General features: G+C 49.6%; 7 protein-coding genes across 7 annotated transcripts; 4 read left to right on the forward strand and 3 right to left on the reverse strand.

Annotated features, from left to right (window-relative positions):
- Positions 1-438: 438 nt before the first annotated feature.
- On the forward strand, positions 439-1,359 carry TRUGW13939_10990 (uncharacterized protein; the record flags this gene model as incomplete). The annotated part of the gene is made up of 3 exons (XM_035494100.1): positions 439-637; positions 699-1,010; positions 1,316-1,359. 3 exons carry the CDS (start codon positions 439-441, stop codon positions 1,357-1,359), a joined length of 555 nt encoding a protein of 184 aa, XP_035349993.1.
- A 1,703-nt stretch (positions 1,360-3,062) lies between these two features.
- TRUGW13939_10991 (uncharacterized protein) lies at positions 3,063-4,996 on the forward strand (the record flags this gene model as incomplete). Its single annotated transcript, XM_035494101.1, has 4 exons — positions 3,063-3,540; positions 3,598-3,741; positions 3,806-4,421; positions 4,471-4,996. The coding sequence occupies 4 exons, from the start codon at positions 3,063-3,065 to the stop codon at positions 4,994-4,996; spliced, it is 1,764 nt and encodes a 587-aa protein (XP_035349994.1).
- Positions 4,997-6,721: 1,725 nt separating this feature from the next.
- Positions 6,722-8,174, forward strand: TRUGW13939_10992 (uncharacterized protein; the record flags this gene model as incomplete). Its single annotated transcript, XM_035494102.1, has 2 exons — positions 6,722-7,762; positions 7,818-8,174. 2 exons carry the CDS (start codon positions 6,722-6,724, stop codon positions 8,172-8,174), a joined length of 1,398 nt encoding a protein of 465 aa, XP_035349995.1.
- Positions 8,175-8,564: 390 nt separating this feature from the next.
- On the reverse strand, positions 8,565-9,806 carry TRUGW13939_10993 (uncharacterized protein; the record flags this gene model as incomplete). Its single annotated transcript, XM_035494103.1, has 2 exons — positions 8,565-9,581; positions 9,636-9,806. 2 exons carry the CDS (start codon positions 9,804-9,806, stop codon positions 8,565-8,567), a joined length of 1,188 nt encoding a protein of 395 aa, XP_035349996.1.
- Positions 9,807-10,487: 681 nt separating this feature from the next.
- On the reverse strand, positions 10,488-12,037 carry TRUGW13939_10994 (uncharacterized protein; the record flags this gene model as incomplete). Its single annotated transcript, XM_035494104.1, has 7 exons — positions 10,488-10,603; positions 10,655-11,317; positions 11,372-11,461; positions 11,512-11,708; positions 11,762-11,771; positions 11,822-11,897; positions 11,948-12,037. The coding sequence occupies 7 exons, from the start codon at positions 12,035-12,037 to the stop codon at positions 10,488-10,490; spliced, it is 1,242 nt and encodes a 413-aa protein (XP_035349997.1).
- Positions 12,038-13,189: 1,152 nt separating this feature from the next.
- Positions 13,190-14,761, forward strand: TRUGW13939_10995 (uncharacterized protein; the record flags this gene model as incomplete). Its single annotated transcript, XM_035494105.1, has 2 exons — positions 13,190-14,095; positions 14,147-14,761. 2 exons carry the CDS (start codon positions 13,190-13,192, stop codon positions 14,759-14,761), a joined length of 1,521 nt encoding a protein of 506 aa, XP_035349998.1.
- A 265-nt stretch (positions 14,762-15,026) lies between these two features.
- Positions 15,027-16,002, reverse strand: TRUGW13939_10996 (uncharacterized protein; the record flags this gene model as incomplete). The annotated part of the gene is made up of 2 exons (XM_035494106.1): positions 15,027-15,865; positions 15,924-16,002. 2 exons carry the CDS (start codon positions 16,000-16,002, stop codon positions 15,027-15,029), a joined length of 918 nt encoding a protein of 305 aa, XP_035349999.1.
- Between the last annotated feature and the right edge of the window lie 395 nt (positions 16,003-16,397).

Raw genomic sequence — 16,397 nt, forward strand, 5'->3', positions numbered from 1 at the left:
TTGACATTTTCAAGGCAATTGCAGAGAGCAGCAGTAGTAGGAATAGAGTTGTTGTGAGACAAATCCTAGGCACGTCACTAAGAAATTACCATGTAAACTATTTTTTATATTTTATCTTATCCTAAATCCAAAGAATCACACGGGGCTATGCATGCTCGTATATGCGAGCTCCATACCAAGGCACACTGGGGCTACTGAATGCGGAGGGCTGGGGTAGGGCTTTTGGAAGTTTCTATGTTGCGGTAGATTTTCCTCAAAGAGAGTGTTCCGTTGACCCGAGAAATCTGTTAATACTTCCTGGGGTGGTGTATGTGACTAGGCGCCGTTGAACGTGTACCTACATTGCCAGAGCCATTTTTTTCAACCTCTGTTAAATTCCCATATTGGGAAATCCCGCACTTCTGTCAACCACGTGAGGGGCATTTCGGAGAGCATCCCATGAAAACGTGGCAAACCTTTTGCGGAGTTGCCCCAGAAGTGGCAATAGCTTCGAATACTACTTTGGGACTTTCTCCGCCATTACTGACTACTGGCCTTCTTTTGGCCAGTTGTGTAGTGTATGCTACTGAAAATGATTTGGACTCCCGATCTTATCGCATCCCAATCGGTATTCAATGGCTCTGGACACTTATTCTCTGTAAGTATCCCGTCTTATTCCGATATCTCCATTAATGAGGGAGTTAATCACCTATCGTCAGTTATCGGTCTTCTCTTTCTCCCGGAGTCACCCCGTTACTTTGTCAAAAAAGGCAATATCAAGAAAGCCCAAGCAACCCTCGCCCGTGTCCGTGGTCAGCTAGAAGATTCGAAATATATCCGGCAGGAGCTTGCAGAGATTGTCGCCAACCATGAATATGAACTTCATATCATTGGTACCGTTGATAGCGGAAACTTGAATGTGGTTAAAGCCCAGATCTCATCCATCTGTATCTACATCGCCTTCTTCGCGAGCACCTGGGGCCCAGAAGCCTGGGTCGTGACCGGCGAGATGTTCCCTTTGCCAATTAGAGGTACTACATGTGAGGACTATTATGATGTACTTACCATAATAGACATGGCATTCGGTGCTTCCATACTCATAGTTTCTCATAAAGGGGGCGAAATATGTAAAAATATTAGTAACCGGCCTCTAGCTCCGGAACTCGTGTAATATTTAAGAGCGTACATATGTAGGTGTGATGACCAACATGTAGATTTCATGTTATTGAGCTTGTATACTTGCTTATTTTCCAGGTCACAGTATCAGGAATTAACATTACGCACTACAAAGCAGGCTGTCACTTTCTGCATAGTGACAAATTTCTAATTATTACAGGGACTTCTTCCCCTGTTTTGAACCTTCTAACCAGCAACATCTAAAAGCCCCAAAAAAATTTGAAAAAAAAAAAAAAACCTCTTGAAAGACAAAAATCACCATGCAATTCAAGCTCAGCTTCCTCGCCTTTGGGCTGATTGCCACTCTCTCTGTAACACTGAACGTATGGGATAACTATGGATTACTATGCACACCATGGAGCCGTGTGTTTAATTTCTGTAGGGGCCAGTTATAACATGTTGGTTCAATTTGAAGTGTGGTTTGAACGCAATCATGAGTTTTTTTTAAAATACGTGTTACGTATAGATTTCATGACACTATTGCTACATGTAACTGGCCCCCGCAGTCAATTGATTACCACCAGCTCCGAAATAACGATTGGCGTGTAGGGGCCGGGTTACAATTTGCAACATGTTGGTTCAACTTGAAAAGTCTAGTTTGACCGCAGCCAAACCGATTGGGCGCAACTATGATAGTCCTACTATAATTAAAATTTAATACTAACTACGGAGTATACGGAGGATTTTGGCCCTCGTATCGTCTCGGGTTCTCCGCGTAGCAACTTATCAAAAAGCTTGAATGCTTGGCTGATGACCAGCTTAAAATCTTATTAGATGGATTATCTCCACAGAAATCCTACATCGTAAATACAATGTCAGGCAGTCAATTCTAGAAAACGGGCTCTTGCCAAGATTTTGTTGGATAATAAGGACTGACCAACTAGCCGAAGGGTTTTTGGTTAGTTGCTAACATTGATGCTGAGAGATTTCTACTATTTAAACGGACCTCTTCACCCAGGTTGAGGTTTCTAAATCAACAAGATCCAAATACCAAAAAAAAAGAATCTCTTATAAAAATCACAATGAAGTTCCAACTCAGCCTTCTTGCCATCGGGCTTATGGCCTCTTGTGCCTCTGGTATGCTTCCCTTTCCTATCTACCTTTACTACCTCATAGAAAGAAAACGGTGGTTTGGAGTACTTAAACTAACCTGCTCTGTTTAGCCCTGAGTCCCGGTTGCTACGGATGTAAGCAAGCCTAAATTATTTCTTATCAATAGTTCTTATCGGTACTGTTATTTTTTACTGTTACTAACTTTTAGGTAGGGCAATTCGCGTGTGAGGATACCAAACAATGCTGCGACGGGTACATCTGCAAGGATTGGGGACGTGGTCAACGCTGTGGAGTAGACCTTTAGATGCTTAAGAAGTGGTGGAAAAGCATGGGCGATATAACTCGCGGATGTGAAAAAGCTGTTTCTATGTACAATTTTGAAACTAGGCAAACGCAATCTATTACATATACATAATATAGTCTTATCCTATCAATCTTTTAACTAGACCCGGGTTGATTGTCAAAATCCTTGTGACAAGTTTATTTCTTCGCCTTGAAATCAATAGCAAAAGTATAATAATCCATCAATTATATTCCCCCTGGAAGTTTAATAGTTCAAGTACAAAACAGCACCGGAGAGAACCCCCCGCACATTGCAGCACGCGGTGGAGTCAGCATGACGGACCAAAGTCAGAAATGCGGAACCGCCAGGGAGCAACGTCGAATGAAGTTGGATACATCCAATTCTAGTTTCAAGCTGTTGAGCTGTGTGAGGGGCAGCAGGGGAGATCGCGCGGGGCAAAGTGCCACCTCAGCATCTGCCAACAGTAAACATCATCTCTTTCTTTGACCAGATAAGGTTCATTTGATTGAACATACTACAAAACACACCCTCAAATCAGCGCAAACAAAACATGGCAAACAAGCATGTCCAGAGACCGATCCACCGAGCATGGTGGAGGGAAAGCTCCGTCTACCAGATCTGGCCGGCCTCGTTCAAGGACTCCAATAACGATGGCGTCGGCGATATCCCCGGCATAGTGTCGAAACTAGACTACATCAAGAAGCTCGGGGTCGATATCATCTGGATGTCGCCTGCATACAAATCGCCGCAGGTGGACATGGGATACGATATTTCGGATTACTACAGCATGCACGCTCCGTACGGCACGGTCGAGGACGTTGATCGTCTGATTGAAGGCTGTCACTCGCGAGGCATGAAGTTCCTGATGGACCTGGTTGTCAACCATACCAGTGACCAGCACGAGTGGTTCCAGAAATCGCGCAGTTCCAAGGACAATGAGTATCGCAACTGGTACGTGTGGAAGCAGCCCAAGTACGATGAGCAGGGCAACAGACAGCCGCCGAATAACTGGATTTCCCATTTCCAAGGTACGTATAGCAAGTTCAAATGTTGCATGTATAAACCAGGTTGCTAATGTCGGATAGGCAGCGCATGGCAGTACGACGAACTCACCGGAGAATACTACCTACATCTGTACGCCGTCGAGCAACCCGATCTCAACTGGGAACACCCCCCGGTGCGCAAAGCTGTCCATGATATTGTGCGCTTTTGGCTAGACAAGGGATGTGGTAAGCATCATCAGCATCACCCTTGTACTTTTATGACACGCGTATTAATATCCAATGAATCTAGATGGGTTCCGAATGGACGTGATCAATTTTATATCGAAGAACCAGGACTTCCCCGATGCCCCAAACAAAGACCCGAGTCAGATCTGGCAGTGGGCGGATATCCACTATGCCAATGGACCGCGACTGCACGAATACCTGCAAGGGTTAGGCCAAATTCTGAAAGAGTACGACGCCTTTAGCGTGGGCGAGATGCCGTTTGCAAAGAAACTCGACGACGTTTTGAAAGCCGTGCGCTACGACCGACATGAAATCAACATGATCTTCGATTTTGCACATGTCGACATTGATCACGGCCCGTACGACAAATTTGTAGAAGGGCCCTGGAAGCTTACTACGCTGAAGAGCATGTTTGAGAAATGGCAGACATTCATGTACGAGAATGACGGATGGAATGCTTTGTATTGGGAAAACCATGACCAGCCCCGCTCGATTGACCGGTATACAAACGCCAAACCGGAGGACTCGACCATTGCGGGCAAAATGTTGGCTACGTGTCTTGCTTTGATGTCTGGCACTCCGTTTGTCTACCAGGGACAAGAACTAGGCATGCGCAATGTGCCTCTGGAATGGCCTATCGAGGAATACCAGGACATAGACTGCATTAACCACTGGAAGGGGTAAGCGTCTTCGTCTTTTCTTGTTAATTGATCGCTAACGTCAGAACAGACACCTAGCCACGGAGGCCAACAACACCGCCGCGCTGGACGAATATCGCAGGCAGTACCAGAAGAAATCCCGAGACAACGCCCGAACGCCAGTGCAATGGTCGTCCGAGCCCAATGGTGGTTTCACGGGCGCAGGCGTCAAGCCATGGATGAGCGTGAATCCCAACTACGCGGAGATAAACGCCGAGTCACAGGTATCCGATCCGAGCTCGGTATTTAGCTACTGGCGATCTGTGCTGGGGCTGCGCAAGAAGTACCTCGACATCTTTGTGTATGGCGACTTTGTGATGCTGGACAAGACCAGCGAGGAGGTGTTTGCGTATACGCGACAGTACGAGGACCAGCAGGCTCTGGTGCTCTGCAACTTTACAGACAAAGCACTCAAGTGGGACCCGGCGGCGAATGCGGTCGGCAAGGTGCAGGATGTCTTGCTCAACAGCTACGGAGTGAGCGAGAAGTACCAGGACGAGACATGGGCACTGCGGCCATTTGAAGCGACAGTCCTGCTTGTTACTCCGACAGCCTAGATTGCCAGTGATGATTGATAGATGTCTGTAGAATTAGATATCAACCAAATTCATGGATGAATAATGCTTGGCATCGCCTGGCGAACTCCTACGTCATTCATCGAATCTATTTCCTAAAAGCGTATAAGCGTATAACAGTTATTAAATTAATGATAATAATACTCCGCATGAGTTGCAGGGATGAAACACCCGAGCCAAGCGCGTTCAGCAGCCTCACCTGAATGAGCTATCGAATGTTTGATGATAAGCAAGTCCGTGCATAGCTCTGTCGGAGCACCCTCATAGATGATGGAGAAAGACCATACGGAGTATCGCTGTATCTTCTGTTCGAGCATAACTCCGACTCGTCGACCAATACGCGATTAATATTATCCGTCTGCAAGGGGCGCGGTTTTCTAGAGATGCTGTGGTGTATGACGTCTGGGATGTTAGTGACAAATTACTCGAAGCTTGATTTGATCATCTGGCATCTGCCAATTCAACGGCAATCCACTTTCAAAGAGGTGCTCCATATTGCCCCTGTCAATCTTTTAGCAAAAATTAAACACAACAAACAAAAAAAATAATGAAAATTATCCACCCAGTGGCAGTGTTGTGGGGAGCGCAAATGACGCCACTAGAAGCGGTGCGGGTAAATTTGCAGTTCGTCGCGAGCCTTTGACAGGCTGGCGAACCGGTAGAGGAGTCGCAGGGTAATTGGATGGATCCTCTAGTGGATGCTGGCCTGGGACCGAGGAAATGGACAGCGAATATCGAGGGCGATCGCCGGCGGTGGGCATGTCGATCGCTCACCAGAGACCAAAGTGTCCTCTACTCGCAAAGGCCGGGGGATGGCAGCCCATGACGTCGGAAACTCGCGGCGCTCGGTGATGGACAACCTGAAACACGCACCAAGGGGCGCCAAGTGGAGGCCAAAAGCGCGCGATCGCGCAGGCTCCATCGCCCATTGCTTGTATCAGACTCGCTCGCGGGACAAGCAGAGCACTAGGGCCCTGTCTTGTTGGCGAAAAAAAGGCCCTGGCTGCGGTGCTACCTCGCGGATCGAATCAGCGTTGGGAGCCGGGGACAGAGGGTCAGCGTCGGGCGATGAAAGGGACTGAGTGTGACGAAAAGGGGTGATGAAGAGGCTGAAGAGACGAAGAGTAATGATAAATAATGAAAGGTTGAGGTTGAGGTTGAGGCTGTGGGAGAGAAGGAGAAGAGCGAAAAGGGAAACCGCGGCAGAATTGTCCCCGCCCTCGTGGGCCGCTGCTCCTACTTCCCAATAATTCTGACTGTCCAAGCACCGTCGATCGTGAACGAACTAACTGTCAATAGTAATTGTCGTTGGCGAAAGAACCAATAATTACTGCGCGTTCTCTCGGTTCTCAATCTTCGAGTCTGGCGTTCACCGAGGCGTCTAAACTCGCCCGCATACCTGAACTGACTATTGAGCATAATACTCCTCCTGGCTCTCCCTGTCGTCCTCTTTTCCTTCACTTCTGTACCTTGCGACCCGCGTACTCCGTATTCCACCTCTGCTATGATTCATAGTTGTTGTGCCGGTCGGACAGTGCGTGCGCTCCCTCTTTTTTGTGCGAAAACTGCAACATCGTCACCGCAACTGCCAGTCCGCTGCCGCTACTGCAACGTCGACAACATCGCATCTCGTCTAATGACCCCGGCGTCTTCGTCCACCTCTTGCGCTTCTTCCTGCTAAGCTCGTCGCTTACTCGACTCGACCTCATGCTTCCCCTTCGCCGAAAATCGCGTCGATGGATCCCATTTGCCGCGACGCTGCTTGGACTCTTGGTCGTGCTGCAGCTCCTGAGGGGCCCGCAATGGTCCATGCTAGCCGGGGCCGCGACGAGGAGCAGCGGTAGCGACACCAGTCGTAGCACAAACTCGGCTGTCTCGACAGAAACGCCGGCCAATTCGCATCAATTCCTCTGTCCGTCAATGCCCGGCATCGAAGACGTCTTGGTTGTCCTCAAGACCGGCGTCACCGAGGCCCTCGACAAAGTCCCCGTCCACGCGAGGACAACATTCCGCTGCGTGCCCAACTACCTCGTCGTGTCCGACTATGAGGAAACCATCGAGGGCGTGCAGCTACACGATGTGCTAACCCATGTCCAAGACGGCGTCAAAGCGAACATTGAGGATTTCAATCTCTACAACCGGCTCAAAATATACGGCCGCCAAGGCCTGGTGGACGAGGATGCCACGGAGGAAGAAAACGGCGTTTTTGGAATGCCCAACAACCCTGGCTGGAAGTTGGACAAGTGGAAGTTCCTGCCCATGATCGACGAAGCGCTCAAGATGAAGCCCACTGCCAAGTGGTTTGTCTTTATGGAGGCCGACACACACATTGTTTGGCCAAATTTGGTGCACTGGGTCACCCAGCTAAATCACCAAGAGCCACATTACCTAGGCACGGAAACACAGATCGGAGAAGTCTTGTTCGCCCACGGCGGGTCTGGTTTCATCCTGTCCCAGACGGCAATGCGCCTGGCTTCTATGCAGCGCAAGACTTTTGTCGACGAATATGACGAATACACCGATTTGGAATGGGCCGGCGACATGGTCCTCGGAAAAGTGCTCAAAGATGCCGGAGTGGACTTGACGTTTACCTGGCCTTTGCTGCAAAATGCGCGCTTGGGAGAAATCGAGCCGCTCACCAACAATTTCTATCGCCAACCGTGGTGTTGGCCCGTGGTCGGATTCCACCATCTGAGCCCGGAAGATGTGGAGCAGATGTGGAAGTTTGACCAAGACTGGTTTATTAAGGTGCGTCTTGCCTTTTTATTTATCTAGAGTATGCGTGACTAACAAAGAAATTTAGCGCCACCACAAATACCTTCTACACTCGGACGTTTTCCGCGAACGTCTACTCCCACAAATGACCGCCGGCATCCACCAAGACTGGGACAACCTGGCTGGCGATCTTGTTGAAGATCCTTCCGTCGACACAGTCGTAGCATGCCGCAAATTCTGCGAAAAGGACGGGCTCTGTCGGCAGTTCAGCTTCCGATGGGACGAAGACCCGGACAACGGAGGCGTGCGACGACCAGAATGTCGCACATTCGAGTCCCCGCGACTCGGTGTTGCTAGAGAGGGCACACAGTCCGGCTGGATGATGACCAGAATAGAGCTTACATCCCGGGCCAGGGGATATTGCCAGTGGCCGGAATGGCAGTAATTTTTTTCTTCTTTTTGCTACAACCTTTCTGTTTTTTTGCTTTTCTTTGTTTCAGCCTCGAAGGCTATATTTGGAGTGTTATGTTGGGATAGAAGTGACAACCTGTATACTAACAGAGGCATAGCTATGGCGTTGACTGATTGTTTTTGTTTTGGGATGGAGTTATTTTATACAATCGTTGTTATTCATTGGGAAGTCATTAGGAAGACTCTCACATTTGTTCCTAGACAGCAGTCATACCCACCGCAAGTACTGGGAGGGTCATTCATTCGCTTGATGAATATTATTTAATTCTATGATCACTGATTAATCCTTGCACATGTCTGGTTCTAACATTTGAATACTAAATCAGTCTACCACCCTATAGGAGAAGAAAAGGGGGGGGGGAGACTATTTATTAACAGACTTAATCCGCTGCGTATGCAACTTGACCAGCTCCGGAATAATCATACTTTCAATCTCCACCCCACGACCCTCTTCCTCCTCGTTTCTGCGAGGCTCGGCGTTACCATCTTCCTGCGTCTTATCGGTCGTCTTGCTCCCCTCTGCAAGACCGATTTGGTTCTCCTCGCCAGAGATGGATTTACTCCTGCGTGTCTTTGGCACGCGGATCCAGCGCTCATGCGGTGCTTCGGGGGTGACAAAGACAACTTCCCATTTCCGGGTCGACAGCAGGTTGCCAATGACGAGATGATGTGCGTAGCGCTGCAGCGACGTGCGCGCCTTGTAGACAAGCAGGTTTGGGTCTGTCTCCAGCTTGAAGCTGACAATCATGCTACCCTGAGGCGCCCAGCCGTCGACTAGGCGGTGCAGGAATTTGGGGACCGGGTCGAGGTCGATGATGAGTTTTTTGGACTTGGTGCTTGGTTGTGGGTCGTTGTAGCCGGTGTATACTTCGTCCGAAGAAGAAGAAGATTGTTCATTGAGAGGATTGTTGTTGTTAGACACGTCGGACGGAATCTCCGACGACTGGATCTTGTGCTCGGCCATGCGGTCGCGCGGAATGAAGAAATCGCTGACGGCGGCGGCCAGGTAGAACAGCGCGTTCGCGCCCAACGGTTTCATGATGTTGGCCAGCGCGCGCAGCTCAAAGATGTACTCAGTCACCGTCGTGAACGGGAGGATAAGCAGCATGTTGTTCTGCTTTGCGGTGCGGTACTTGCGCAGCACGTCGCGCATCGCATTCTGATACTCGTCGCGCACGACGATAGAAGACGAAGGGGACTCGTCCAGAAAGTCCAGGAAGCAGTTGGTCGAGTGGCTGTAGTGGCGAGAGTATGGCAGTAGGGAAAACTGGCGGTGCAGGAATATCACCGCATAGCCATTTTCAAGAAAACGCTCTGCAGAGGCAGCGCCTCGCGTGCCAGCCGAGAAGTTGTCGATGAAGCGCACTGTTTGGTTTTCGAGCTGTTCTTGTTAGCTTTGAATTCATACATATGTAATATTTAAAAGGGTAAAAACCGGAACTGTTGTCCCCCCGCTGGTCACAAGCACGACTCGACGCTTCTTCTCGACCTGCAGCTCGACAAAGGCACGAGCTAAGGTTTCATGCTTCGGCAACGCCTTGGGCGGAGGGTGGTTGTTAAAGTAGTTGGACTCTGGGGTGTCGACGTGTTCTTGATTGTCGGCCATTTTGATACTCGGAGTGTGAATATACTCTAGACGTCAAGTCTATGCAAACAACCCATCAATTGGACCACCTTCAACAGCAGAAAGATATCAATCTAGTCTAGAGACCACACGTATACTCCAATTATACCAATAATAACTGGCACTCAATCTCTGTATCAAAAATCAGTCAACGCTCAACAGCCGTCTTCACCAGCCAATGCGGGGTCTAGTGTTGACCCACCAAAAATTGGCTTCTCAGCGGAGTTTCCGATGGTACCGACGGATTTCGGGTTTGCGATAGAGATAGATGAAGGAATTATTTATGATATGCGAAGAAGACGAGGATGAAGCACAGGGAGATGGAAGAAGGAGAGAGAGAGAAAACACACCCTCGGTTGTTCGGCTGCTTTTTATGATCCGCGGGTGATCAGATGTACGATGTAGATGAGATACCTCCAGGCGTCCGCCCCAATCAGTTATAGTATGGAGGAATTAATTATGGACTTGATGAGAAATAAATTGGTTGCCTGGACGGTGGGTTTGCCTCGGCGCTAATCATTTTTTTCTATCTATACAGTCTACGAATTGACAATATTGAAGTGAAGAGTATATTCATTATTCGTATCAAAAAGTGTAAACCCTCAACAAGTATGCAAGTCATTAAAAATGCCATTACAACGAAAGAAGTCAGAGCAAAAAACCTTATAAATACCGACTACGAAGAGCTTGGCTGATTGTGCTCATCCGACTGGTCATGCCTCCATGCTGCATGTTACTAGCAAGTGCTTCTTCGAGAGCCGACTGCGTGACGCTAGCATCTGCAAGATATCAGCAATTATCCTAGCACATTTTATTGTGTATTTACATACCGTCCAAGTCGCTGAAGCTGCTGCCCATGCTTGGTGTTTCCTCGCTGCTCTGATTAGCGGAGCCTGTTCGAGCTGAATCCTGACGTGCCAGATTCGCGACTCGTCGCGGACTGAGCGGTCCTGAAGGTCGCTGTGGCCCGGACCGTGGGCTCCCACCGGCTGCGCCAGAGCTGGCCGAGCTGTCTAGGCTGGTCAATTCGCGTCGATGGGGCGGAACATGTCCCGCTGGTGGTCTCCGTTGTGCTTCTGCAGTCCGGGCTTCTTGACGAAGGGTTGAATTCATGTGCTGGGTGCCGGGCGCTGTTTGGTGAGACAAGGGAAGGAAAGCCGGCGATTCATCCTCGTCCTCCTCTTCATCGTCTCTCAAGCCCGGCTTGTGCATGGAGAACTTTCCGAACCGGCGAGCTCCTGGAATCCTTCGATTTGATATTTCTTCATCGGACTCGGATTCGGAATCTGATTCTTCTGAGGATTCTGGTGAGCTCTTTTCTTCCATCCTTGTTGCTTTCTGTAGAACGGCTAGAGTTGGTCGTTCCCGTCTTGTTGAAGGGCGTCTAGCTGACGGCTCCTGCGTTTTGGCTGCAGTCGTATCCTCTATGGGTTGCTCGAGGGCGGCTTGGGTCTGCATGACAGTATTTGAAGAGCTCGTTCGAATAGAAGACGCTATGATTGTTAGAGGGTGAGCTAGCTAGCTTCGTTGGATAAATTCAGTCCTACCTTTAGGCTTAACTGTAGATGAAGCACTTTCTGTCCGTGATGGCTGATTTTCTCGCTGCAGTGCCGACAATCGTGATGGTACACGCGAACCTACCTCTATTAGAGATGGTGTAGCTACAGCGTACATGATAACTACTTACCTCCACTGCCGACACGCTTCATGGCCTGTCCTCCCAATGCACCGCTTCCAGAAACTGAGCCAAGCACCGGTGATGGCGCAGCAGCCTGCGTGTTTCCCACCTTACGCATCTGCGCTCGGACTTGGGACAGCTGCCGATCGTAGAGCCATGCTGCTTGCTGGAGAAGAAAGGAGAGCGTGACGTTGAACTCATCGGCACTGAATCATCAAATGTTAGATTTTGTCATTTTGATTGACAAAGAACGGCCTACATTGCTTTCCCTAGGAAATATTAGCTAGGTTCTTGCTATAGAGAGAGCTTCCAGGCATACAGTCTATATCGTCCCCCTTTGCGGGCCGCGACAGGATTTCCCATAGCGCGCGGTCTTTAACAGAGTTCCAGTCAGGCTAGATAGTCAGCAAGTTTCTCGGCATGTTTCGAGTAATGTCGGCCTTACAGGTGGAGGGTCGATGAAATCGCCCCGAGGAAATGGCAGCCGCACAAAGACTGTATACTGGGTGCCGGGCGTTGGGGCTAGCGGAGCCATGCTTAGTAGCCAGTGGAAGTTGGCTAAGCTTGATAGTCTCTGTTAACGAGTGCTTCGAGATGCGAGCATGATATCATCTGGGGGGATGTAAACGGAATGCCAGCATGAGGGACTCTGGAGCATGAGATCGCCGTCATCAGGGTGGTTGCGCTAGCCGTTTACAGTTAGTGGAAGTATATACACTAGTGCATATCAGGGATAGCGTCTTATAACAAAACAATCAACCAGGAAGTATATCAGAAAGAAGATGATAAATGTATCTTATGTTCATCTGCATGGATATCGACATTCTTTGTTTACCAGATGCAATGCAATGGCATAGAGGGTTATTCTACCAACCGTTTCGTACGAACAGGTACAGGGGTAACTAATTCGACATACTAGGGATCGATCTACTCCTGTCAAGCTCTGGTACCTAGGATTCTCAGAGGATAGCCTCGCAGTTGCTGTATACAGCCAATTTGAATCCTGCGGGCGGAGAGAAATGTTTTGCAGCACTATATAGTGCAATGACTGGTACCTGCAGTCATCAATTTATCGCGTGCGTCGTCTATCGTAAGCTTACGTCAATAGTGCCTGATAAATAGAGTTTCGTGCTCTCCAGACCGGATCTTGCAGGAGACTATGACGGCACTAATCCTCCAATCTACTACTAGTCCAGTCATCATATCGCAGGAGTATACTTACGAAGTACGTACTCTGTAAGTAGTAATACGGACTGGGTCGGACCGCGACCACGTGGAACCCCCTAATAGTGGAGTCCCTGGAGAAGCGAACCGAGAGCGCACTCGCACTCTTGACTCACTCTGTACACTACGGAGCAGAGCATATCACGCTCACCTGCACCAGGGCACACTAGACGGTATCGGGCTCCAGATTAATTTCCAGCGCGAAATAACAATCGTCACCGCTGCTTGCATCACCGGGTTGGCAGACCTCATCTGACCCGGAGATCGCTAGCTAGTTGGTAATCACAGCCCCCAAGACATTCTCACACAGCTAGCTATCTTCGCTCGCCCTGCTTCATCTGATGCCACCAACCCATCGGTGGGGCCCCTGATCCCCCGCCCAAAAGGGCCCCTCTCCGAATTTCTGCCTTTACTCTACTTAATAGATGGAAGCTGCGCTGCTGCGACATTGCCCAGAGCCATCATGGCTTCAGGAGAGGAGTCCTCGTCCTCGATCGACGACGATCGCTATCGGGCCGAAGTGCTTGGCCTCGACGGCGACGAGACCGAAGACCGGATTGAGGCGCGCCTAATTACCGACGCCACCGACCTGGGCCTGCGAGTGCCTGACATCCAGATCGCCGCGTCGCTGGCCGCCTCAATCAGCGCCGGATTCCTGGATATCATTTCGTCTTCGTCTTCGTCGACATCGACGCCAACGAGGTCGTCACTCGCGCATAGCTCGCTTCCGGATGTTGCCAGGGGCAGTGGTGCTGTCACTACTGCGGCGTCCATTGACCACCTCACGAGCTCCTTTTCCGATACCACGCTCTCCGACCGCGACCATTCCGACAGTATTCCGTCCATTGATTCCTCGTCAACCTGCCCGACATCGATCAGCTCATACGACGGCCGACCGTCGCTGCACAATGAGCGGTATGCACGGGGCCAGCGCAATTCGCACTCGGGCGTGGCCAGGTCGACGGAGCGGAAACGGTCGAGTTTCATCCATGCCATCGGCAAGCCGTTTCGCAGGCGTCGGATGCCGTCGGCCATCATCTTGCCGCCGGATGCGCAGGTTGTGCTGAGAAGAGAAGGCGGGGATAGTACGATGCTTGTGGAAACGAAAACGGTGACGCCGTCGAGGGTCGAGAACCCCGCGGCTCAAGAAAAAGTGCATGTCGAAGTGCCGGTCTTTGACGAGGCGTCGATGCAGAGGAGTCTGGACAATGAGCAATTGAGAGACATGTTCAGCAGGCACAAGGCCATCAGGCTACGTTTTGTCCGGCTACAAAATGATGTGCTAGACACGTTGAAAGGGAAACATCTCGCCGTGATCGCCCAGCAGAAGATTAGAAATGAGAGTGCGGAAAGGGAAAAGGAGAAGCAGGTAAGGATCACAATACCATTGTGCACGTGTATTAAAACTAATTAAGTCTAGAATAACGCTCACATTGCCCGAATGGAAGAGCGCCAGCTCGAGATTGAGATAGACCAAATCAAAGAATTCGACAAAGCGAAACGACACTCTGAAATCCGCATCAAACATATGGAAGGATACTTCCACACGCCTAGCCCTCCGGCTTCACCGGCTCTAGGATCAGAAAATGGATCCGATGCTGCTGCCCGCTCCAACCGAACAGTGACCCAGCGGCAAAAGGAGCAGCTTGCTCAAGAATACCTTGACCGAGACTCGATGAACCAGCTGCACGACGCGCGGGTCAAGGTGCTGCGAGAGCGCCAAGAGCGACAACTGCAAGAAACAACTGCGCGTCTCCAGAACGAACTCGAGGCTCTAATCAACGGCAACACGGACAGTATAGCCGACCTCGAGCGCGATCACCAGCGCGAGGAGCAGGAGATTCTGCAAGCCTTTGACAGCAAGAAGAACAAGCTACGGTGGCGCTGGAATATAGAAGAAGCCATCTTGCGCAAGAAACTACAGCAGCGCGACGGAAAGCCGTATGGACCGCTACCGACAATCTCGTTCAGCTGTCCAGACGACGAAGCGCCGATTCTGAGGAATCCGTTTGCCGATTCGCAGACGCCACAATGATTTTTTTTCCCCTTATATATACTATTTCATTTTGTATCATATACCCCGGGGGCATGTTGCTTAGCGATTAATTAGCCTTGCGATACCCATTACGCCCGCACCTTGCCATCCTCCTGCATAGCGATTACGTCTATTATCTACATTGTATCTATTCAATATTTATATAAATCAATTCTTCCTTTAGAAGTTCACAGAACGATTCTAGTCTCTGTCAGAGTAAATTTCAATGATATAGTAGAATGGCTTATATGAATATATTTCAACGTCACGTCCGTGCTAATCTGCTCACGAGAGACTCAATTCGACGATCCCCCCCTGTCAAAACATCCTCGGTTCGCTTGTCGCGCCCCTGGTCGCCAATAACCACTGCACGTTCGACCAGACCCGAGTTTGATATCTTGAACCTCCCGACCCGGCCATCGCGCCATTCCAGCCGCGCGTATCTCGATTCTAGCGAGGTCGCAGCAAGCGAGGACAGCGCCGATTGATTTTTTTGGGACGTGTCGGTTTCCGAAAGACCAAGGTTCTCCTGGAGCCATGTGATCGAATCGCGACGGAGATGCCATGCCGCCAGTTCCTTTCTTAAATGGCGAACAAACGACTTGAGATCTTGTTTCCTCGTCCTGTCCGGTTTCAGAACACTTCCTGATTCGGTTGCACGTCGCTGAGGCCGCGGTACAGGTAGATACCGAAGGGCCAGTTTTTCAATCGGAATAAAGGCAGGAACCGTATGTCGATAAACAGACAAGCGAGGCGGCGACGACTCGCTCTTATTATTATTATTTGCGCCGCTCCTTTCGCGCCGCAGAAGGACGTAATACGGCTTGGTGAATTTGCCGCTTCGCTCACACACGTCTATCCGGACTCCCAACAGATTCGGTGAGTCCGAGTATGGATTCGGGTCCTTCCATGGGAACGTAGTAGTGGAGAAGGCCAGGCGGTGGTAGTTTGTTTCGCGGTGGTCGCGCGCACTGTCGAGCACGGGGACCAGGTCGCGGCCAGCAGCGGACGAAGCGTTGACGCTTTCTTCAATTCTCTGGCGTATATGGTCTGACGAAACGAGGTTTGCGGACAGGTAGCGACGGCGGTTCTGGTAGTTTTTGACTGTGACGGTCAGTACTCTGCTCTAGAAAGTATTCACTCTCAAGTGTCAGACACGCACTCTCGTTTTTTATTTTGGTGATTTCGGACTCTAGCCTCGAGAGAGAGCCGTCCACGCTGGAAATTGACTCGCTGTCCATTGTTGCGGTGTGGTGCAATTGTCCAAGTTGATTATCGTGGTTGAACTCGTTGTTTTGTTTTGCCTGGCCCAATCCGGTAAGCGTGCTGACATCGCGTCGCACGTGATATTAATTGATTACGTAACAATACTTACTAATAATTTCGATGTTCTCTTCAGTCGAATACACCACCAGTTTTAGATCTTAGTTACTTTACCACATCCTAAGTTTATTTGAATTTTTTATTAAGGGGGATAACTGAACAACATAAAGCAACAAGAAAGCTATCATTAAAGCGAAATAGACATGTAGCTTCTAAAAACGCAAATCACCTATTATAAGAGATTAAAAAGATAGTATTAATAAAAGAAAAATAAAACAAACTATTTTTTGAGATTCAACTATTGATATTAAAT

The sequence above is a fragment of the Talaromyces rugulosus genome, chromosome VI (genome assembly GCF_013368755.1).
Source record: "Talaromyces rugulosus chromosome VI, complete sequence".
Taxonomy (NCBI): domain Eukaryota; kingdom Fungi; phylum Ascomycota; class Eurotiomycetes; order Eurotiales; family Trichocomaceae; genus Talaromyces; species Talaromyces rugulosus.